At 50.5% G+C, this 24,744-nt stretch overlaps 1 protein-coding gene across 1 annotated transcript; it reads left to right on the top strand.

The window, feature by feature from the left end:
• Positions 1 to 4,870: 4,870 nt before the first annotated feature.
• On the top strand, positions 4,871 to 5,728 carry LOC143432376 (uncharacterized). Its single transcript, XM_076909065.1, has 2 exons — positions 4,871 to 5,032; positions 5,129 to 5,728. The coding sequence occupies exons 1-2, from the start codon at positions 4,871 to 4,873 to the stop codon at positions 5,726 to 5,728; spliced, it is 762 nt and encodes a 253-aa protein (XP_076765180.1).
• The last annotated feature ends 19,016 nt before the right edge of the window (positions 5,729 to 24,744 follow it).

Genomic DNA, 24,744 nt, shown 5'->3' on the forward strand with positions numbered 1-24,744 from the left:
GGTGCGGCCGCATCATCCTCCAACGTGGGAGTTTCTGCATTTATGGACACTGGGGATAAGTTTGAGCGGGCTGATGAACCCTCTCACACGGATGATGTTGGCCGGGGGGAGGCCATGGACACGGCCTAACGTTCACGCCTTCTCACGGTCACATCATCCAGACCAATTTCAGCCATGCCATCGCAGCACAGGACCTAATGGTTCAAGGTCTCTGCGGTGGCATGGTTGAGTTGGTCGTCGCTGCGGAGCCGTATCGGGTCCATGGTCCTAGCCACCGGCAGGGACTTGGGGAGGACCATCCGTCGAGCGGAGGTCGCCGTTGCGGCCATCGCCTTGCGGATTCGGAGCATGGGGTTGGAGTTGTCCCCTCAGAAGACGGAAATCGTCTGTTTCCGTCCTCGTAATCGGGTCGTCCGACGTCCAGGTGGCCCAATATATTAAATATCTTGGTGTCCACCTGGACGCCTCCTGGAGTTTCGTCCCGCATTTCGTCCGCTTGACCGCCAGGTTGGGCAAACTTACGACTCATTTGAGTCGCATTATGCCCAACCTTTGCGGTCCGGACGAGCGGGTGCGCCGCCTGTATTGTGGGGTTATTAAGAGCGTGGCATTGTACGGTACCCCTGTTTGGGCTGACGCTTTGTCAGCGAGTCGGAGAAACATCACACTTCTACAGTGTCCTACGAGGCGGCCACCACCCTGGCGGGTTTACCACCTCTGGAGTACCTGGCGCTCGAAGACGCCTACGTTTACAGGCGTCTTCGTCTCGAGCGTCAGGACTCTACCCCGCCAGGGGAGACAATATGTCGGGACGAGCTAAGGCTCCAGGCCCGGCGGTCCACAATGTTCAAATGGCGGGAGGTCTTGTCCCGTCACAGCGACCATTGGACCGTCGGGGCGGTCCTGCCCATCCTGGATAGATGGGTGGATCGTAGCAGCGGACGGCTCACATTCCGAGCCACACAGGTGCTGACCGGACATGGTTGTTTCGGTCAGCACCTGTGCCGAATCGGACGCGAGGCAACCGCGCGGTGCCACCATTGTGGCGCCGCGGAGGACTCGGCGCGGCACACTCTCCAGGAGTGTCCAGCCTGGGAGGTGCCGCGTCGGGTGTTAGCGGCGAAGGTGTGTCCGGACCTCTCGTTGCGGAGTATCCTTTCGGGGATGCTTGGTCGCGGGAGCGTCTGGCAGGCCATGATCTCCTTTTGCGAGGAGGTCATGGTCGCGAAGGAGGCCGCCGAGCGGGTTAGGAAGCAATCCCTGCGGGCTCGACGTCGCCTACGAGGTCGGCGTCGTAGACGTTTGCCCCGTTCCTCCTCACGGGAGATGGGGGGCTTCCACCTTCGGGTGTAAGTCACTTCTAAGAACCCTTCGCCGCGCCTGCGGGCCACAATGGTGGCCGTTATGCCTCAGGGGCCACGACTCGGCATTTGTCATGTCGTGGTATCGGGTTTGACGCACCCGGGGCACCCAGTCACACCGGGCCAAGCCTGGCCCGAGGCGTCGACGACGCCCGTGCGGGGTGGACCATTTAGAGAGGCTTCCTTCGCCCCTTTCGAGCGAATTTTAGCACACACAGTGCCGATGAACATTTAATAGTGTTTATTTAAACGTTGTTTCAACCTCACGCGGGGAAGAAACAACAAAAAAGGAAGAAAACGCTCGTTGAACGCGGACGGAGGTGGCGCCACCCCGAGTTCAGCGGAGGGAACCACGCGGCAACGGTAAGTTCTAGAACTTTCTAGAAATTCTGACCGAGTGCAGCGTGTGTGTGAGAGAGAGAGAGAGAGAGAGAGAGAGAGAGAGAGAGAGAAAGGAAGCGCAGTGTGCGAGAGAGAGAGAGAGAGTGAGCCGGTCGGTCCGAGAGTGAGAGAGACTCGGATTTATACGGCTTGCCGTGCGCTAAACAAAGACGATACGTGCTTGTGTGTGCGCGAGCGATAATACACTAAGTGCGAACTATCCGGTGGAAAGTGCGGTTTTTCCACACGGGAGCGATCGATAGTGCGCGGATTGATTTTCTCTCGGGAGAAATATCCGTGTGCGCGACCGTTCTCGCGTAATTCAAAACGCGCGACGCCTTGCTTGGCGCGCCAAGCATGGCCTCGCTCAGTTACGCGACCGCGGCGAGTGAGGGGGAGAGGACAGGCCCCAGTGGCCCTGTTATAGATGCAGATGGATGGATCCACCCCCGGGACTACCAGGAGATGAAGCAGGAGAGGACACCTCTCCCACGACGTACAAAGACGAAGCGACGCATCTCCCAGGATTCGGGAGAGGAGACCGATACGTCGGTGACGTCCATCCTGACAGTCTCATCAGGAACGTCATCCTGAGCATCGGCGAAGAGGGGGCGACCCCTCACAACGGGGGAGTACATCGGCCTAGCCGAGGCCAAAAGAGCCGTTAGGCTTGAAATTGAGAAAGAGGCAGAGATAGCTCTGGAGAGAGAGCTTCTCTATGGCGAGTGCGTCCCGCCGCCCTCTGGAAGATCGACAAACCCTATTCCTCCGCAGGAGGAATACGATGAAGAGGCGAGAAGAATGCCCACGCCGGATTTAGCGGCTGGCGCGTTAAAAGCCGCAAACCAGGTGGAGACGGCGGCCGCGAAATCGTCCCAATTGAACGGGACGATCAAGCGGCAAATGCGGATCGCCGCGCGTATACTACGCGGAGCGACGACTAAAGTGGTGCAGCGTGCAAAGCGCCCATTACGAAGCGATGACACGGAGTCGAATGTATATCGGATTCGTCTCCAGGAAATAGAGGAGGAGAATACGCGGCTGAGAGAGCGCCCCGCCCCGTTGGAAGAACCATTGTAGAGAAGATCCTCCTCGCCGATCGCAGCAAGGAAGTCACCGCGAAAGGACGCAGACTTGAGCGTCCTTATGGAGAAAATCGGTGAGCTGGTGAGCGACCGGCTGAACGATTTCTGGGCGCGAGCGGAAGCCCGATTCGCGCCCAAAGAGACGACTCTCCCGCCAACGGAGTCGACGGACATCTCCTGCGGAGAAAGCTCCGCATCTCAAGGAGCCGCACGGGAGAAGAAAGCTGGAAAAACGGCGGAAAAATCGAAGAAAACGCTCCCGCCAGCAAACAAGAGCGTCGAGGCGGCGGCAAGAAAACAAACCGCGCGCCAAGAAACTTCCTCCATCCAGAAGAGGATGGAGAAGATTCAAGAAAACCAGGTCGCCAGGGAGGCGGCCCAAAGCGCTGGAAAATCCGCAACTAGTATCAATGTTGCGGATAACACCGCTAAAGAAACGCCGTAGACTCAAGTCCTCGGCAGAAAGGCCAAAAAGGCCGATAATACGAAGAAAGACGCGCCGAAGAAAGTGGAGGCGCCTGTACAAGGCGCCAAAAACACGCAAAAGGCACAGGAAGACAAACATCAAAAGAAGGAAGTAAAAATGCCGAAGAATCCTTCGACGGCCACCGTGACGCTTGCCCTTCCGCAAGGGAGCGCCGGCACATACGCGGACGTTATGGCGACGGCCAAAAGGCTGATTAGCTTGAAGGACATCGGAATCGACGAAGTAAGGGCGAGGAAAGCCCTCACAGGAGCCCTCATTCTGGAAGTGACGGGAGAGGGCCGAGACGGAAAAGCGGACGCGCTGCCCGCCAAATTACGCTGGATTTTCACCCCCGAGGAGGTGAAAATCACACTACCGCTGAAGCGAGTCGGCATGCGAGTGTATCGCATCGAAGACTCGCTGACGACAAACGAAGTCGTGGAGGCGATTGCCGCAGGAGGAGGCTGCCGAAAAGAAGACAAACGCGCCGGGCGGAAGAAAATCGGCTACACAGGTCTGGGACACCTTATAATGGAATGTCCCATTGCCGCGGCAAAGAAAATAACCGACGGAAAGCTCAAGATTTTCTGGACGTCGGTGAAAGTGGAGGCGTTGGAAAAACGCCAATTAATTTGTTTTAAATGCTGGAAGGTAGGGCACGTACTTGCTAACCAATTGTTAATCTCGCCCCAGGACGGGGTCCGATTTGCCACCTCACCCATACGGGTATAAGCACAGTAGAACAGCCCTCTACCAACCAGTTACGCCATGTCACTGAAAGGGGCGATGGAAAAATCCAGATGTGCCGCGGCGCCTTTCCCAGCGGGCGAGTCCTTCAGCTACTCCGTCGGAGAGGACGAATCCTAACCGCGGGGGACCCACGGGGAACCTCAGGGAGGCGAACTCGCTACGTGTACGCGAACACGCTCACTCTGACCCTTTTTGAATTATTGTGCATCAGTTTGGCCAAATTTATAGATGCACCAGACTGCCTGCTCAGTCTATTCAATTTTACTGTACGAATGGATTCGGACTATTTTGGGCAGTCGATAATGCACCAAACCTCCGAGTCCGGGTATAATTCGATAGCCCCAGAGCCCCGTTAGCCACCGGGCAAGCCCTGCGCCCAGGTTCCACCATGAGGAGGTGGGGATGGGTACTTCCTGAACACCCAGGTTCTGGAACCCGCACGTACTTGCTAAATGTACGAAAGCCGAAGACAGGCGCGAGGCCTGTTACAGGTGCGGAGAAACGGGACACCGCTCTGCGGAGTGCAAGGTGAAGACCGCCAACTGCCCTGTATGCAAGGCCGCGGGATGCCAGGCCGACCACAAACTTGGAGGAAAGGCGTGCCAACCGGCACCGTCCGCTAAGAAGTCGTGGAAATTGAGAGTTCTCCCTGCAAGACCCGTCGTCGAGAAAAATAAATCCACGACGAAGAAGAAAGTGAAGAAATCTGCGACGGACAAACCCGCGGAAACTAAAAGGAAGGAAGAGGCCACGCGCGAGGCTTCCGCGGCGTTGGAGAAGAGCCGCGAGGAGGCTATGGAGATTGTGTAAAAATCAAAACTACACAAATGCTCCAAATAAACTTGAATCACGCCGCAAGAGCTCAAGATTTAATGATCGAGAGCCTACAAAGCGGCGTGGTCGAGTTAGTGGTGGCATCCGAGCCGTATTTTATCCACGACAAGCCGTCGTGGATAAGCGATACGGAAGGAAATGTCGCGATCATCCAGGCGACGCCGACACGCATCCGGCCGATCACGCTCATCGCGCAAGGGCGAGGATTTACCGCCGTTTCGTGGTCGGATTGCGTCGTAATCGAATTGTAGGCGCCGCCGAGCTGGTCGTTGCAAGATTTCGACCAGCTTTTGGATGAAGTGGGAGGGGTGGTAAGACGCCACGCCCACCTACCAACGTTCGTCTTGGGAGATTTGAACGTGCATTCAACGCTCTGGAATTCCTCAAGAACGAATCAACGCGGCCACTCTACGATGGACTGGGCAGCTTCCATTAATTTAAAGTTATTAAATCATGGAGACTCCAGTACGTGCGTGCGTCAACAGGGCGAGAGTAAGGTCGACCTCTCGTTCGCGAACAGCGCCGCAGCTCGTAGAGTTACGAAGTGGATAGTAGATACGGCTGAGACCTTATCAGACTATATTTATATAAGGATCAGCGTATCTAAAATTCAAGAGAGGAGAACAGCGACCAAAAATCAAAATAAATGGTCGCTGAGAAGAATGGACGATGACCTATTTATGGCAGCAACCCTCGTGGCTACCTGGCCGGACGAACCGACCGAAGAGGCCGTAGTCGAGAGCGAAGCGGATTGGTTTACGAGGACAAGCTGCGATAAAGAAGTCGAAAGCACGAGCCTGGGACGGGCTGCTCGAAACTTTGCGCGAGAACCCGTGGGGGAGTCCGTATAAAATTGTAATGAATAAATTACGACCATGGACGCCCCCGTTGACGGAAACAATGGAGACTTCGTTCCTGGAAGGAGTCGTCGACACGCTCTTCCCGTCAGAATATCCAACGTCGGCGACGATCAACAATAATTCAACGATTACATCAAGTATCTCAAGAATTAATGACCCGAACACCTGGTCACGGGAATATGAAGTTTCCAAGGAAGAAATGGCTCGCGCCATCAAAAGAATGATGAAGAAGAACACCGCGCCCGGACCGGATGGAATCCCAGGACGTGCGTTGTCCATGGCTTGCAGCATCCTCGGCTCAAGGATGCTTCGCACAGTACCTGCAAAAGATTGGGAAAGAGGCCACGGCTACGTGTTTCCATTGTGGGGAACAGGAAGACACGGCGCAACACACATTGGAATTTTGTCCAGTGTGGAAAACGTTGCGTCATGCCCTTGTGGCGGAGATTGGAGCGGATCTCTCGCTGAATAGCATTCTTCCAAAAATGCTGGAAAGCGAGAGATGCTGGCGGGCTACAATTTTATTTCGCGACAGATTTATGGCTGCGAAGGAAGACGCCGAGCGTGAAAGGGAGCGTACGCTCCCTGCTCGACGAGTCTTACGTGGTCGGCATCGTGGACGTTTGCCACGTTTCGCTTCAAGGTAGGGGACTTTCACTTCTCCGAGGTGAAAGTCGCTCCAAAGTACCCACCGGGGAGCGAAACTTCGTCGCCACCGTCCATCTCCTCGCCACGGGCGAGAAGATAATAACGGAGGAAACGAAGGAAGAAAAGGAGACAACGCAAGCGGATTCAATACAATTACGAATAGATAAATTTCGTAATTGGAATTCGCGTGCCGAAGAAAACAACATCAAAAAGAAGAGGACAACCCTTGGCTACCCTCCTTCTAGACGTGTTACGACGGGGGGGCCATAAACAAGGACCGTCTAGCGAGCGAGGTACGCGTAAGATTTGGGTCAAGCACGTGCCACTTAACGCTCGTTTAGACGAGGGCATCGACCGTGGTGGTTGCGGCAGATGCCTTTTAAAAGGACGAGCTCAAAAAGAGCGAATTTAAGATCGAAGATCTCTGATCTGGGCACAGGGGGATAACTAGAAGTGTTCGAAAGAGTTCCCGGCTATCTTCCGCGACGTGCAGAGAGACCACCGCAGGGTTTTAGTCGGTAAAAGTCCGACATAACCATGGATTTCCCTGCGTTAAAAAAAAAGGGACCCCATAGCTCGGCAAGGGTGGTGTGACCCCTGTCGTTATTACCGTAAACCTGTCATGTTTCACCGGAGCGGGGGCCTTCCCTTTATTGGCCGGCCCGCGAGGGGATAAAGCTCTATAAAAAGTCCCTGCCCCAAGCTGTGGTCCGCGGTGAGGGGGCGTGCCCAGTTCTTGCGGCTGGGTGTGGCCGGTGGGTGCATCGGTCTATAGCCGACCAACCCCGGGGTACCTGGCGCCCCCCGGGGTTTTTTAGCCTTCCCCCGGTATGGCGGCTCTGCCGGGGGTGACGTTTTTTCCGACCCACTCGTGGGACCAGTATGGATGCCTTTATTTAAAAAACGGGGAAGGGGGGTAGTGATGGAGAGGGAAAGGAGGGAGACGGAGCCCCGAAGGCACTCCCGGAGGTGATCCGAAGTGAGGCGATGTCAGTACCGCACCTTCGACTCACCGCCGAGAGACGTAGGAGATTGGAGGCCCTGTCCGAGAGGAGGGAGCGCCTTGCTGCGCGTCCCTCGTCCCGGGCAGAAGAGATAGCCCCTTTGGGGGCGGGAGAGGGGGATACCGGCGAGCCCAGCCGATCTCGGGCCTCGTCGGTGTCCATTAGGTCGCCGTCGGCTCTATCAGGCCGCGAGGGGGAAGAGAGTGACTCCGCGGAGACTTATCTCCCCCCCCCCCCCCTCACCGACACGCTCGATGATCCTCATGCAGTTGGGGGAGCACCGCGAGAGGAGGGGCCACCCCCCCCCCCCCCCACCCACTATGGGGGATTATATGGCGTTGGCTCAAGCGAAAGAGCACCTCCTCCGGGTGGAGGAAGCCAGACTCAGGCTCAAGTATGAGTCCGAGTTTGTTAGCCATGACCCGAAGGAGCCTCCCCCCCCCCCTCCGGGCAAGTCGGCAAATCCTATCCCCGAGGTGGCCGACTATGCCCGGAGGTTCAGGGAAGAGGACGCTAGTACGTTAGGGCGCAAGGCCTACATAGTAGCGAACGATATAGAGTGGATCGCAGCAAAATCCACGAACATCAAGGGTGGATTCATCCGCCGTCTGCGGGAGGACTCCCGTCAACTGCTGGCTCTGGTCCAGGTGCTTCAGCAGCGACGGGAGCCCCCCCCCCCCCCCGCAATGCAGGAGGACAAGGCCGTAATAGAGGGCCTGTCGACGCGTATTTCGGCTCTGGAGGCCGAAAATAACGCCTTGAGGGCTCGGGTGGCGGAGTTGGAACGGATGCCGACTCCGGTGCGGGGGATGCCCCTGCCGCGATTGTCCAGCACCCGGGCGTCACTCCATCCTCTTTCACCGATTGGAGGTGTTGTGGGGGGACCTGGGAGCCCCGACATGAGGCGTATTAGCTCCATGTTGGAGGTGCTGATCGACGCGAAGATGGGGGCTCTTCGCCAAGAATTGGGGCCCCCAAGGGGGTCCGTTCCTCCTTCTTCTCCTCCTCAATTTTCTGAGGGGGGGGGGGGGGGGAAGAAGAGAAAGAAGAAGAAGAAGAAGAAGGAGGCTGAAAAGGCGGGAGAGCAACCTCTCCCCCCTCCGAAGCAGCCCCCTCCACCGAAGAGGAGTAGACCCCAGCCAAAGGCTGGGGCCGGTGTGCGGGGCGCACCACCCCCGCCGCGTGGTCCTCCCCAGAAGGAAGGAGCTAAGGAGGGGACGTGGGCCCAGGTGGTCGAGCGGAAGGCACGTCAGGCGGCTAAGCAGCCGCAACCTCCCGCTCAGCCAACTGGGTCCCCTGCCCGAACGGATCGAGGACCTGCTGCAAAAGACACCGGCCCGTCCGTGAGGCAGCAGCTAGGGCGTCCCCCTCGTGCTGCTGCGGTGGTGCTGACGCTGTTGCCTACCAGCGTCAGCACCTACCAGGAGCTGATGCGAGCGGCTAGGCAGCGCGTGAGCCTACAAGAGCCAGGCATAGCTTCTGTACGGCCAAGACGTGCCCAAACCGGGGGCCTTTTATTAGAAATTCCCGGGGCGAGCAAATCAGACAAGGCCGAAATGTTGGCGGCCAAGCTGGCATGGGCCTTGACAGATTTTGCTGTCAAGGTCTCCTGCCCGCAGAAACGTGCTGACCTAAGGGTCAGCGGGCTGGACGAATCAGTCACCCCTATGGAGGTGGCTGAAGCCTTGGCGGCGGTAGGCGGATGCCGAGTCAGCGAGGTGAGGACAGGTAACATACGTTCCTCACCGTTCGGACTCGGCACCCTCTAGGTGCAATACCCTGGCTACAGCCGCACGTAAAGTGGCTGTGGCAGGGCGTCTGAGGGTGGAATGGTCAGACGTTAGAGTCGTGGCCCTCCCAGCCGGCCCGCAGCAGTGCTATCGCTGCCTCGAAAGAGGTCACGTGAGGCAGCGATGCACTGCTGATGTGGACCGTGGGGACCACTGCTATAAATGTGGTGCCCCCGGCCACCGGGCGGGACAATGTTCGGCGGCTGCCCCCCATTGCATTGTATGTGTAGATATGGGGCGGCCGGCTAACCATCGGCTGGGAGGGCCACTATGTAAACCTCCCACCCGTAGGGTGAGACATGTTGCCGCCAAGGTACCCACCACCACCAAGGAAGTGACTGTGGTGGAGGTGGAGAAGGGGGGGGGGGCATCTGCTCCCCCTAGACAAGTGGAGGAGAGCGCCGCGTTTGCGACGGCGCTGATGGAGGGCACGAGCCGGGGGGAGGCCACGAGGACGGACTAGCCTTAACCCGTGCTCGTGTCCTCCAGGCGAACATCAACCACGCCCGCCGTGCCCACGGCCTGGACTGCTGGCCTTGATCTCCGATTGCTTAATCGGGGGTCGGCCAGTACGTGCTTGCGGTGCCAGGGTGTAAGTGCCGTGGACGTTTCATGGGCTTCCTCTGGTGCCGTACGCCGTGTTACGGGGTGGCTCGTGGACGAGCAGACGGAGACCCTATCCGATCATTGGTACATTCGGATAGAGATCTCCGTCACCACCCCTAACCGCCCGTACCCCCACCAACAAAGACAGCAACGTAGGTGGGCTATCAAAGCCCTGGATGAGGACGCCCTGATGGCGGCCGTTCTCGCCGTGGTCTGGTCGGAGCCGTCGACCGGGCCCGTCGTGGATGTGGAGGCGGAGGCCGAGTGGTTTCACGAGGCTATGGTTGCGGTGTGTGATACCGCCATGCCTCGTGCCAGGCCTCCGCCTCGGCGGCCCGTGTACTGGTGGTCGGCTGCAATCGCAGAATTACGGGACAACTGCGCTGCAGCCCGACGCCAGTACGCGAGGTCTCGCCGACGAAGACATCGCGACGAGGCGCGAACGGCACTGTTGTATGCTGAATACCGTCATTTGACAGTTCAGCTGCAGCAGGCCATCAGGAGGGCCAAAGCTGACGCTTGGGACGGACTCCTCCGCTCCCTGGATCGGGATCCGTGGGGCCGCCAATATAAGTTTGCGGTCGGCAAACTTAGATCATGGGCGCCTCCAATAACGGAGACGTTGGACCCGCAGCTCCTCGGGAGGGTGGTCGGCACGTTGTTCCCATTTGGGGACGAGCTGGCCACCTTTCCGAGGCAGGTGGACCAGTGTGACTGGTCCACCGAGCTGGAGGTGTCCGAGGAGGAGTTGGCCGGGGCTGTACAATGCCTCAGGGACCGGAATACGGCACCGGGTCCTGATGGTATCCCGGGCCGCGCCATGGCGATGGCCCTTAGCGTCCTCGGTCTCCGTCTTCGGCGGCTTTTTACCGCTGTTTTGAGGACAGGGACCTTCCCACCTCGGTGGCGTTTTGGACGCCTGGTCCTCCTGAAGAAGGAGGGCCGGGACGCGGAGTCTCCCTCCGCATACCGGCCCATTGTGCTCCTGGATGAGGTGGGGAAGCTCTACGAACGCATCGTGGCTTCCCGCCTCTCCAGACACCTGTCGCGTGATGGACCCGATCTGGCCGAGTGCCAGTTCGGCTTTAGGGGTGAGCGGTCCACGGTGGACGCTCCCTTACGGGCTCGGCCACTTCCAGGGGAGGGTTAGCATTAGTCATATCTTTAGATATTAACAATGCATTCAATACCCTCTCCTGGGAGGCCATCCGCAGGGGACTCGAATCGCATCGAGTCCCCATGTACCTGTGGGTGGCGATCGGGTCGTACCTGCGCGGCAGGTGTATCAAGTACATGGGGCGAAATGGTATCCACCATCGGAGGGAGATCAGCCGCGGCATACCCCAGGGGTCCGTGTTGAAACCATTGTTATGGAACCTGGGGTATGACGCGGCTCTGCGTATCCTCCTCCCCACAGGCGTCAGCATCGTCTGCTATGCAGACGACACGATGCTGATTGCCTGTGGGAGTACACCGGGGAGGATCGTCCGACGCGCCGAGGCGGGATTAGCCCTCGTGGGTTCCCGGGTCCGGAGTCTGGGTCTGGAATTAGCGCCTCACAAGACGGAGGCAATGTGGTTCCTCGACTATAACCGCCGCCTCCGTTCTTGCGGGGAGCGGTCACTAGCCCAGCCTCTGGTCCGGATAGGTAACGTCGGCATCCAGGTGGTAGACGGGATAAAGTATCTCGGGCTCCATCTGGACGGCTCTTGGAGTTTTGAGCGCCATTTTTCGCTACTGGCCCCCAGGTTGGAACGTATGGCGGCTAATCTCGGCCGTCTTTTGCCCAACCAGGAAGGTCCAGACGGGAGCGTTCGTCGCCTTTATGCGGGCATCGTGCGAGCACGGATGGCCCTATACGGGGCTCCAGTGTGGGCAGACGATCTGATGGTCAGTCGTCGCAGCAAGCAATTGCTGCGAAGTGTTTGGCGGCGGCTAGCCATCAGAGTCATCAGGGGATACCGCACGGTGGCCTATGAGGCGGCGACAACTCTGGCGGGGCTACCACCGTTAGAGCTCTTGGCGGCTGCGGATGCCTATGCTTATAGGCAGCTACGCGGTCGCCAGGATGACTCGGCCCCGCCAGAGTTAGTGAGAGAGGCGCTCAAGCTCCAAGCTCGGCGGTCTGTTTTGAATACGTGGTGGGAGCTACTCAACTCCCGCCACGGAAGTCATAGGACCTCCGGGCGGTTCTGCCCATCTTGTCAAGATGGGTAGACCGCAGCCATGGCCGGCTTACCTTCCGGACCACGCAGGTGCTCACCGGGCATGGATGCTTCGGTGAGTACCTGCGTCGGATCGGCAGGGAAGTCACGGGAGGATGTCACCATTGTGACGGACCCGGAGACACGGCGCAGCACACGCTGGAGTGGTGTCCAGCGTGGGAGATGCTGCGTCGTGATATCCGGGCAGTTATAGGCCACGACCTTGTCCCTGCCATCCGTCGTCAAGCGGATGGTGTTGGACCAGAGGTCGTGGCGGGCGATGACGGCCTTCTGCGAGGCCGTCATAAAGATCAAGGAGGACGCCGAGAGGGCTCGTGAGCGACTCGATCCGTAATCGTCGTCCACCTTGACGGCTGGGGGGGCCTCCATAAGCCCCTCCAACACGTTTTAATTTTATCGCATTTGCGACGCGAGATGATGGACGACTTCCCGCGGGGGGAAAACCACACTTCGGTGTGGTCATACCCCATGTCTTTGCGCGGGAAGTCGTCCAGGGGGAAGTTGCAGACCATGACAGGTGGGGGCCTGTCATGGTCATTGCACGCAGCTTCCCCCGTGGTGGCGGCGACTCCAGCGTGGCTCTGGAGTCGTCGAGGAGATGTTTCTCCAAGTGTTGGAGACCCCATGCTGCTCTTGGCATTGTACAAGTGCCGCATGGGGGTCTTGGCGCTGGGGGGAACCGGTAGCGTTCATTTTGAGATCCCGGTTCCCTCCCAGGAGCGCCAATGGTGGCCACTGTGGGGTTTATAGCCGGTAGGAGTCCGGCATAACCCCGGAGTCCCCCCCCCCCCCCCCAGGACTCCGGAGTATCCATGATGGATTAGGTTAGGTTAGGTTAGGTTAGGTTAGGTTAGGTTCCTCCCAAGGGGGGGGGGGGTTGGTTCTACCTCCCAGGAGCCACCGCCAGTTCTGGACGTGGTACGGGGGGATGCGTCCCCGGGATCCCATAGCTCGGCAGGGGTGGTGTTACCCCTGTAGTAATACCGTAAAACCGGTGGTCATGTCTCACCGGAGCGGGGGGCTTGCCTTCATTGGCCGGCCTGCGAGGGGATAAACCTCTATAAAAAGTCCCTAGCCTCAAGCTGCGGTACGCGGCGAGGGGGCACGCCCAGTCCTCTTCCGACCACACTCGTGGGAACAGTATGGAGTCTTTTTCTTATTTCAAAAAACCGGGGTTTAGGGGGGTACACGGGGAGAAGGCGGGACCCAACAGGGTCCGAATTGCTAGCGGGTCGAGACAAGTCAGTGTCTCTGACAGGGCACTTAGTGCTCAGCAGGAAGGCGCCGTTGACGAATCGGCGGACGCATCCTACGATTCGGATACGTCCATTGGATCAGTGCGATCCACTTTTTCGATTGAGAGGCCTTGCCCCAAGTCGAAAAAACAAGGACGACCCCCAACAACTGGGGAGTATGTAGGTCTCGCTGAGGCCAAGCGGGCCTACGTGGAAGCGCAAAGACAGGCCGAATTAGTGGATATCGAGCTCGAGATCCACCAAGGCACAGGGGTCCCACCACCTCCAGGGAAGTCTACAAACCCTGTGCCGGAAATGGACGAGTTCGTCCAGCTGGCGAAAAATAAGCCGCTGGCTGACCTCGGTGCATGGGCGAAACCGACAAGATAGAGTTGGCTGCGGCCAAGAGTAAGAATCTTACAGGGACGATACAGCGCGACCTTAGGGTTGCTGCAAGAATTTCGAGGGCGGCAGCAATATATCGATATATCGCTTTTAAAAGCAGAGCTGGAGGCATTGCAAGCGCAGAACAAGCGCCTGCAATGCAGACTAAATTTGTTGGAGAAACGATCTCCAAGCCCGCCTGCAGCTGTGATGGCGGACTTGGAGTTCGAGAGCCGCGCGAGGAGAACACCAGCCTCGCCTGTGAAGAATGGAGGGAATCTACCCCCGCCCTCCCCCCACAAAGGTGCCCCGGCACCTGAGGTGGAATCTGGGCTCGCCATAATTGATATGGTGGCGGACCAAATTACCAGAAAAATGGAGGAGCTCCGCAGGGAGCTCCTTCCAGCCCTGAGAAAGGATCTCGATCCCTTGAAAGCCACTTCAATACTGGCCACAGAGGGCAGCAAGAAGAAAACGAAGCAGAGGAAGATGGAGGGAGATAAGCGGGCTGGGACATCACTAGTTCAGCCACAAAAAACCACTCCAGCAGTAAAAAATGCCCCAGCCGGGGTATCAAAGAGGCTGGAAAAGGCGCGCCAGACAGTAAAAAGTCTAGCAGTAGCGGCACCCGTGCCATCTGCTTCAACATCGGGTGCCGCAAAGGAAGGTACTTGGGCCCAGGTGGTGGGCACAAAGGCCGCAAGAGCGGCCAAAAAGGCCAAGTCGACCCCAGCCCCACCACTAAAGGCCCAGATGCAGAAGAAGATGGAGGAGAAGCCGAGGTTGGGGCGGCTGCCGCGAACCGTGGCCGTTGCATTAACCCTCCTGCTTGGCAGCAAGTCGACGTACAGGGACGTCATGGTAGCTGCCAGACAGAGGGTGAAGTTGTCGGATGTGGGGGGGAAAGTGTCCGCCCCAAAAAGTCTAGGACCGGCGGATTAATTTTAGAAATCGCCGGTCCGGAGAAGGATGTCAAGGCTACGGCTCTATTGCTTCGATACGTAGACATCGGGACACGCTATTTCCATGCAAGGAAGTGTGGCATTTACATTCTTTTGAAGAGTAGATGAGGCATACATAACACTTCGCAATGAATATTATATCTTATCATGAAACATAGAACTGCGTTGCGATATCGCGTTTTAAGAAGCATTACTACTCTATTGCTTCGATACTTAGACATCGGGGAACGCAATTTCCTAGCAAGGACGTCTGACATTTACACTCCTTTGAAGTGTAGACGAGGTATACATAACACTTCGCAATGAATATTATATCTTATCATGAAACATAGAACTGAGATGCGATATCGCCTTTTAAAAAGCATTAGAACTCTATCGCTTCGATACGTAGACATCTGGAAACGCATTTCCTAGCAAGGATGTGTGGCATTTACATTCTTTCGAAGCGTAGACGAGGTATACATAACACTTCGCAAAGAATATTGTATCTTATCATGAAACATTGAAATGAGATGCGATATCGCGTTTTAAGAAGGCTTAGAACTGTATGGCTTCGATACGTATACATCTGGAAACGCTATTTCCTGGCAAGGAAGTGTCGCTGTTACATTCTTCTGAAGTCTAGACGAGGTATACATAACACTTCGCAATGAATATTGTATCCTATCATGATACATGGTAATGAGATGCGATATCGCGTTCAGAGAGGCATTAGAACTCTATTGCTTAGATACGTAGACATCTGGAAACGCTTTGCTCTAGCAAGGAAGAGTGACATTTACATTCTTTTGAAGTGTAGACGAGGTATACATAACACCTCGCACTGAATATTGTATCTTATCATCAAACATAGAAATGAGATGCGATAGCGCGTTTTAAGAAGCATTAAAACTTTATTGCATCGATACGCAGAGATCCGGAAACGCTATTTCCTGGCAAGGAAGAGTGCCATTTACATTCTTTTGAAGTGTAGACGAGGTATACATAACACTTCGCAATGAATTTTATATTTTATCATGAAGCATAGAAATGAGATGCGGTATCGCGTTTTAAGAAGGCTTAGAACTGTATGGCTTCTATACGTAGACACCTGGAAACGCATTTCCTAGCAAGGAAGTGTCGCATTTACATTGTTTTTAAGTGTAGAGGAGGTATACATAACACTTCGCTATGAATAATGTATCTTATCATGAAACATAGAAATGAGATGCGATATCGGGCTCTATGAAGCATTAGAACTCTATTGCTTCTATACTTAGACATCTGGAAACGTATTTCCTAGCAAGTATGTGTAGTATTTACATTCTTTTCAAGTGTAGACGAGGTATACATAACACTTCGCAATGAATATTGTATTTTATCATAAAACGCGATATCTCATCTCATTTCTATGCTTCATGATTAGATGTAATATTCAATGCAGCGCGTATTGTATATCTCGGCTACACCTCAATGGAATTTAAATGTCACTCTTCCTTGCTACGGAATAGCGTTTCTAGACGTCAACTGTCTCGTCACGGAGGTGGAATATTTCCGCTTTACTCGGAGACGATACGCAGCCAATTCGCGGAAACGGCTAGCTTAATTGCGACTAATGCAGGGTTGTTTCCGTGGGACATCGACCGCTTTTACGAGCACGGTGGACGCGATAAGTGTGGAAAAATCCAACCTTTGTCGTCTTAATAGCGAACAAATCAATATTCTTTCCTCAGGTATCTCTGCTTCCGTGGATCGCAATCTGGTATCGATTCTGTGTAAGGACTGGGAGGCTGAATGTCCAAAAGGATGAGTGCCCAGGGTTGTGGAGATTCGGGGATGTTCGGCTGCCCTGGACCGGATGAGGTTGGCGGCGTAGAACGTTGAGAAGCCTCGGTGATGCTCGCGGATGAACAAAGCGACGATAAGGCTTCGATGCCCACGTATTCACGTACGAGACGGCGTAGGAAATTCTTCCTTTCCACACGTCGAGCCTTTTGTTTCGGATTGCTGCACATTCGCGTCTAATTTCAGCAGACTGGATACGACTCGGGTAAGCGGCGATCCGCTCTAGCCTGTCGGTCCAGAGAGTGAAATGTCGACGTTATTTGCACTGAGTCTCACGTATGTGTCAGCGAAGCTAAGCGGCGGTCCGCTCTAACCAGCTGATTACCAATGATCGACTAACGATTAGAATGAATGTAGAATGCCCACACATTGACTCGTGGAAGAACTCGTAGGTTAAGAATGAAGTTAAAGGAGGTTATCAATAACTGAACTTGTAGTTATGAGGTAAAATCAAAGTATATATTGTATTAATCCTAAGCTTACACTGTCCTTTCCCTAATACTAAATTAAAAGTAGGTTTAATTGTTTAGAATTGGAACTAGAACTAAACTCGATGAATTGAATTGAATTTGAAAATTAGAATGGAAGTAGAAACACTTCTGATTGAGACGGATAATAGCCCGCAAGCATCGAAGCTGTCTAATGATCAGCTTGCAACGAGGCCCGTAGTAGACTGAATCTCAGATCGCGGATCCGCGACATCCTTAGGTCGCGTCGCGCGCGAGTCACTCGACCCCAAAGTGGGGCGGACGGTCGTCCCGCGGAATGGGATGGATGGTCGTGCGCGTTCGATGTGAGCGACGAGCGTCTGACGCTCGCTCGGGCGCTCTGCTTATTTCCTATTTTCGTTAAATACGCTCATAAAATTAGGATTACACAGCTCCTAAAGTTAGGATGGCACATAAGATGCCATATGCTAGATTGTGAGTGCTGTGTCCTGTTTGTACATCGAGTGCAGTGTGCTTAAAATCGAGGATTTGCATAGTTTTAATTATAACAGTATGTAAAGTACGGATACGGGTGCGTAAGGACGGACTCCTCTTCATAGTACGTGCAATGGTCTTTGTGGCAGGTACGCGTCGTGACACGATCATGTGGTCCAACACCACTGGTGCGAGTGTGGTTGCCATAGCTCGGCAATCGGTCTGTGTTACCTTGTGTCGGTATGCTAGCCTCTGCAATCGCGGCCGGCGGTGTGCGCCCCTTTGCCGGGGGTGCAGAAGGCACCGCATTGTTAGACGGACGTCACAGTAATATCAATGCAACGCGTTATGCATATCTCGTCTACACTACAAAAAAATGTAAATGACACACTTCCTTGCAACGGTACAGCGGTTCCAGATGTCTACGTATCGGAGCAATGGAGTTGTATTGCTTCTTAAAACGCGATATCGCATCCCATTTCTATGTTCTATGGTAAGATATAATTTTCTTTTTGCGAAGTGTTATGTTTACCTCGTCTGGACTTCAAAAGAATATAAATGCCACACTTCCTTCCTAGGAAATAGCGTTTCCAGATGTCTACGTATGGAAGCAATAGAGTTCTGATGCTTCTTAAAGCGTGATATCGCATCTCATTTCTGTGTTTCTTGATAAGATATAATGTTCATTGCGAAGTTTTATGTATATCTCGTCTACACTTCAAAAGAATGTAAATGCCACACATCCTTGCTATGAAATGCGTTTCTATATATCTACGTATCGAAGCAATAATGTTGTAATGCTTCTGAAAACGCGATATCGCTTCTCAGTTCTATGTTTCTTGACAAGATATAATATCATTGCGAAGTGTTATGTATACCTTGTATACACTTCAAAAGAATGAAAGTGCCACACTTCCTTGCCAGGAAATTGCGTTTCGAGATATCTACGTATCGAAGCAACGGAGTTGTAATGGTTCTTAAAACGCGATAACGCATCTCATTTCTATGTTTCATGATAAGATATAATATTCATGGCGAAGTGCTATGTATACCTCGTCTACTCTTCAAGAGAATGTAGGTGCCACACTCCCTTGCAAAGTGATAGCGTTTTTAGATATCTAGTTTTCGAAGCAATAGAGTTCTAATGCTTCTATGTATGTCAGTAGATTTTCATGCTCTATTCATCTCATTAAGCTTATTTGCTTCTACTCTTCAGAAGTACGTAAATTCTACACTTCCGTGCAACATGGTGGGGCTACAATGATTCTACGTGTCAAACCATGGGAGTTCTAATGCTCCATGCAATATAATGGCGCATCTCACTCCAACGTTCCAAAGTAAACAAATTGTATTCTTTTATGCATAGAGTTGTGCCTGGCTGCTTCTACGATCTGAAAGAATGTGAATTGTACTGTTCTATGCAACCTAATTTCGCTTTATAGTGTCTGCGCATCAAAGCTGTTTTTAATGCTTTTTTAAGATTTCAGATTTTTAATGCTTCATGCAATGCAATGGCACATCTCATTTCAGCGTTTCAATCTAAGTAAGATAGAATCCTCTATGCGTGGAACTATGCTTATCTGATATTATACTTCGTTAGAATGTGTAGTCCACAGTTCCATGCAACAGGATTGCGCTTCAATGGGTCTGTGTGTCAATGCAATAGAGTTCCAATGCTGCATGAAATGTAATGGCGCAAACACTTTCAGCGTTTCATAGTATATAAGCTATACTCTTCTATTCGTACCATTATGCCTATGTGATTCTGCATTTCAAGAAAATGTGGATTCGACTTTTCCGTGCAACGTGAAGACGCTTCATATTTTGTGTGTGCCAAGGAAATGCAGTTTTATGGCTACATGCAATGCGATTGCACATCTTACTTCAACGTTTCAAATTAAGAATGCTGTAATCTTCTATGCATAGCGCTATGCGTATCTGCTTCTACACTTTAGAAGAACGTGATTTCTAAAGTTCCATGCAACGGGATGGCACTTGATTGTATCTGCGTGTCAAGGCAATGGAGTTCCATTTAAGCAAGCAATGAGCATCTCATTTCAACGTTTCAAAGTAGGTAAGCTGTAATCTTCTATGCATAACAATATGCTCATCTGTTTGTACAATTCCAAAGATTGTGAAATCTACAGTTCCATGCAAAGAGTTGGTACTTCATAGTATCTACGTCACAGAGCAAAAACGTTATATATTACGTAGAAGCAGATAAGTATAATACGATGCATAGAATGTTTCTGCTTACTTACTTTGTAACGTTGAAATAAGACGCGCCATTGCATTGCACTATACATTGGAACTTTATTGCTCTGAAACGTAGACACTATTAAGGGCCATTCCGTTGAAGGAACTGTAGCATTCACATCATTTCGAAGTGTAGAAGCAGCTAAGCATAATGCGATGCAAAGAACATTACATCATACTCGTTTCGAAGCATGAAACTGAGGAACTCCATCTTGTTGCACAGAATTACTTTGAAACGTAGGTCTGTGAAGGTGCATCGCAATGCATAGATATTTAGAAAGTGCTCAGTATGAAATGTAGAAATGAGAAGCACCATCAGGTTGCATAGAACCTTGCATCTTACGTACTCTGAATTGTATATACTGTTAGGAACCATCGCTTTACATAAATATATAGAACACACATAGCTTTAGACGTCGAACTGAGAATTTTAGTACTTCCTTTGAAACATTAATAATGAGGAGCTCCATCGGACTTTCATAGAAATTCAGAACTTACTTGCTATGAAACGTAGGCAGATAAGCGCCACCGCGTTGCTTAGAATTTTAGAACTTGCTTACTTCAACAAAGATTTCTATTGGCTCCGTCCTTTCTTTTAGAAGAGTTTTTGATAAACCACATACCTTTCACGCTTGTGATATCTTTGAAAGTATGCGAGATGTAATCGTTTAAGTTTTAAAATGATTACTTAGTGTGGATTACTATTTAGTAACTCGCTCATAAACGAGTCTGCATAGGATTTAATCCATAAGTTTCTAAGCCTGGAATTTATGCAGTTATTTGTTACTCACTCATTGCTCAAACGACAAAGATTCTGACCACTTCAAAATGGTTGACTTTGATCAATTTTCTTAAAAATTGAAATACTGCTCAACAGCTTGCATTAAAGACTGTAATTAAAGCTTTCAAAACATTTTACCTCTTATAGATGAATGCTGGAATTGAAATTGAATGTTTGACTTTTCTAACTCCTGTTCAGACATCTTTCTATTGGAATGTTCAAGTATTTTTCATATTCGTAATTATTAAAAATGTTTTACCTGATTCTTTAATTTAATATTCAGAATTTCCTGAGAAATATTTTTCATCGTAATGAACTATATAATTGCAATTATAATTCTTTATGAAATAATAATAACAGCGAGGTATGTATTCTTTCTTGTAGTTTTGTAAAGAGTATTTAATCTTTCTATCTAAAATGAAACATTGAGATCTGTTTACAATCTAATGGAATTTAATTACCTTTTGATTCAAATTCACAATGATAATCTTCCATAGTTCAACAATTTTGTGAGCTGTCCTCAGGAATCCGTAGCTCAGTACTTATAAAATGGACGACACAAAGAACAGCTTAACCAAATATCCCATCTCATATCTGTTTCATGATAAGACATAATATTCATTGCGAAGTGTTATGTATACCTCGTCTGCACTTCAAATGAATGTAAATCCGACACTTCCTTGCTAGGAATTAGCGTTTCCAGATGTCTAGGTATCGAAGCAATAGAGTTCTAATGCTTCTTAAAACACGATATCGCATCCCTTTTGTGTGTTTCATGATTCGTTGCGAAGTGTTATGTATACCTCGTCTACACTTCAAAAGAATGTAACTGCCACACTTCCTTGCTACAGAATGACGTTTCAAGATGTCAACTTATCGAGGTAATAGAGTTCTAATGCTTCATAGGACGCGATATCGCATCTCATTTCTATGCTTCATGGTAAGATGTAATTCAATGGAACGCGTTATGTATATCTCGTGTACTCTTCAAAAGTATGTTAATGCCACACATGCTTGCTATGGAATAGCGTTTCTAGATGTCTACGTATCGAAGAAGTAGAGTTCTATATCATCATAAAACGCGATATCGCATCTCCTTTCTATGTTACTTGATAAGACGTAATTCAGTGTTTCGCGTTAGTGTATCAAATGTATGTAACTGTGTTGCTTCGATACGTAGTCTTCTAGAAACGCTATTCCGTTGCAAGGAATTGTGGGATTTACATTCTCTTCAAGTATGAACGAGATATACACAACGCGTTGCATTGACATTACATCTTATTATGAGACATTGAAATGAGATGCGATATCGCGTTCTAGGAAGAATTAGATCTCTATTTCTTGGATACGTAGACATCTAGAGACGTTATTCCCTATTACGGAAATGTGGTATTTACTTTCTTTTGAAGTGTAGGCGTGTTATACATAACGCGCTGCATTGATATTTCATCTTGTCATGAAACATAGGAATAAGATTCGATATCGCGTTTTATGAAGATTCAGATCTCTATTGCATCGATATGTAGGCATCGAGAAACGCTGTTCCGTCGCCAGAATGTGTAGGATTTACATTCTGTTGAAATGTAGGCGAAATATACATAACGCGATGCATTGAATATTACATCTTTTCATGAAACATAGAAATGAGACGTGATAGAGCGCATTATGATGCATTAGAACTGTATTTCTTCGAAACGTAGACATCTAGATACGCTATTGCGTAGCAAGGAAGTGTGGCATTTACATTCAACTGAAGTGTAGACGAGATAAACATAACGTTTTGCATTGTATATTACATCTTATCATGCGGCATTGAAATAAGATGCGACATCGCGTTGCATGAAATATTCGTTATGCACTTCTTCTAAAGAGGTGTAGTAGATGAGAATATTGCATTGCGTAGGGCATTACTACTTACTTGCTTTGAAACGTTGGAGTGAATTGTGTCGTCGTGATACATGAAGCGTTAGAACTCTGTTTCTTCGATGCTTACGAATCCTATGAATCCTACGGTTGGATGCAATGTGATGGTGTTTCATAGTGTCTGCGTGCGAATGCATGAAAGTTCTAATGCTTTATGCAACACGAGAGCCCATCTCATTTCAACGTTTCAAGGTAAGTTATTTGGAATGTTCTATGCATTGTATTATACTTATCTGCGTCTGCTCTTGAAAGAAATGTGAGATCTACAAATTCATGCAATGGGATAGCGCTTCCAAGTGCAATGTCGTGCGTATCTCCTATCACCCATTCTACACATGAGCCTTCTCGCACTTCGATCATCAACCCCTGGAATCAGGGAACCTGCCGTGCTCGCATACAACACCGGCAATTGCAGCGTTCGCGCGCGCAAACCTGCACGCGCTCACAGGCACCAAGTAACGCTGTGTCACTCGAACCGACCGGTATACATGGCTCGTACGTACCAGGCATCGCTCTTTGAATCTCACCGGCAAGCACTACTGTCTCACTCCCATTGTCGAGTATATCTGCGTTCGCTCCAACGACGAACACCCTTGCCTACCTTGCACCAGTGATTTCGTTCTGCTAAGAGGTGCAGTCGCAGCTCATCACCTCAATGGGGATTCTCCCAATTCAGGGAGCCGACTTTAGCAGAACCTATATTCTACTTTTAAGCCTTTTACATACATATATATAGTATGTCCGGACTAATGTATTGCTGCATATAAGAATTCATAAATCGAAGTTACACACGTTAAGAATCCAAGACACGAACAACACACGCGTAATTGTAGGTTCATGCTGTACTTACTTCATTATACAATTTCATAAGTTAAGCGCGAAAGACGCGCCGCTAGTCCCACCACGAGACGCGAGTCCACACTTGCTGCACCGCATGCTCCTCGCAACGATCCGTAAATCCCCCACTCGCTGGACCACATGCTTTCATGATTTTTTAAGTAAATGTATCAAACTGGTATAAATATTAATACATATTTTATATTTTAGTTAATTCTGAATACAATATCTCCTTAAGATACTTCATTACATCTAAAATCCTATCTAATTCCATATCACTTCATGATATTTTAATTAAATATTTGAAATTGGTTTATATAATTACATTTATCATATATTTTAGTTACTTAAATATAGATCATCCCCTCTAAATGAAAATAAATATCTATATATTATACAAGCCGATCATTTATTTGCATCGTCCGAGTTCGCTTTCTTTCCATCGAGGCTTGCAAATCCCTCTTCGTTATTCTTGTAATTCGTACTTCAGAAGGTATGTAGTACGTATTGATGGTCCAACGCTGAAAATATCTCAAACACTTCTGCTATACTCAACTTAGCGTATATGCAACCTCCTATCAACATTATGTCTATTTTTTACTTGTTTTGGTTCTTAAAGTATGTATAGTCTCCTCTCTGATTGATCGCGATTAGATCGTTTCTTAGAGCCAGTTCGATGATATTTTCCTCTCTATGATTGTTCTTCTTACTACCTCAGATTACCGATTTTTCGTTCAGGTCACCTGCAATCATTATTCTGTTTGCTTTCTCTCCCTTTTCTATGTTAACCTCAACTTGGTTTATAAATTCTTCGATTTCTTTCCGTTCCTGTTAAGCGAGAAGTAGCAGCTTATAGCTTTTGTTCCTTCGACCATTGCATGAACGATTCCGGTCGAGGAATATGTGGTACCATATGTGAAATATTTTCGATTAACACCGGTTATCCATACCGCAACGTCACCGTTCTCGTCTTGCAGTATTCATCCATCCTGTGTGCTTCCGATATTATTACCACGTTTGTCTCTTAAATCATTCGCATTTGTAGGACTTTGAATTCCATATTCGTTTCTCGTTCTTTTCTATCAACGCTTTTCTGTAGGCCGGACAATTAAACCTCCGGTAACGTGTCTGATGTACGGATTCCTTCTTCCTGCCTCGCTGCAGACGATACATTTCGGTTTATTCGCGATGCAACCGATCATCGTATAAATCTGAGATCCGCATCTTCTGTAGATTCCCTTATTATCTTTGACTTCTTCGCAATTTCTGCCGATATGTCCCAGTTTATGGCATTTGAAGCATCTCTCGATTCTCGGTAGCACTTTGCAGAGACAAGGTGTTAATGGTATTTTGAGTCGTCTGACCTTCTTCAACTCTTTACTGTATCCCTGTCCAAATTCAACTAACGCGACTTGACTGACTCTTCACGTTTGTTTTAACAACTTGACGTTTATACCGCTATCCTTTCCTTCGATTATTTTCAGTTTTCGTTTTATGTACTCCTTCATTTCTTCTCTGGCCACCTAACGGGTATATGTCCCTTATTTGGAGCATTACACTCGCACTCGTATGTTTTACTTCGAATACTTTTTCCAGAGTTCCTTGTATC

Source organism: Xylocopa sonorina, unplaced genomic scaffold, assembly GCF_050948175.1.
Source record: "Xylocopa sonorina isolate GNS202 unplaced genomic scaffold, iyXylSono1_principal scaffold0109, whole genome shotgun sequence".
Lineage (NCBI taxonomy): Eukaryota > Metazoa > Arthropoda > Insecta > Hymenoptera > Apidae > Xylocopa > Xylocopa sonorina.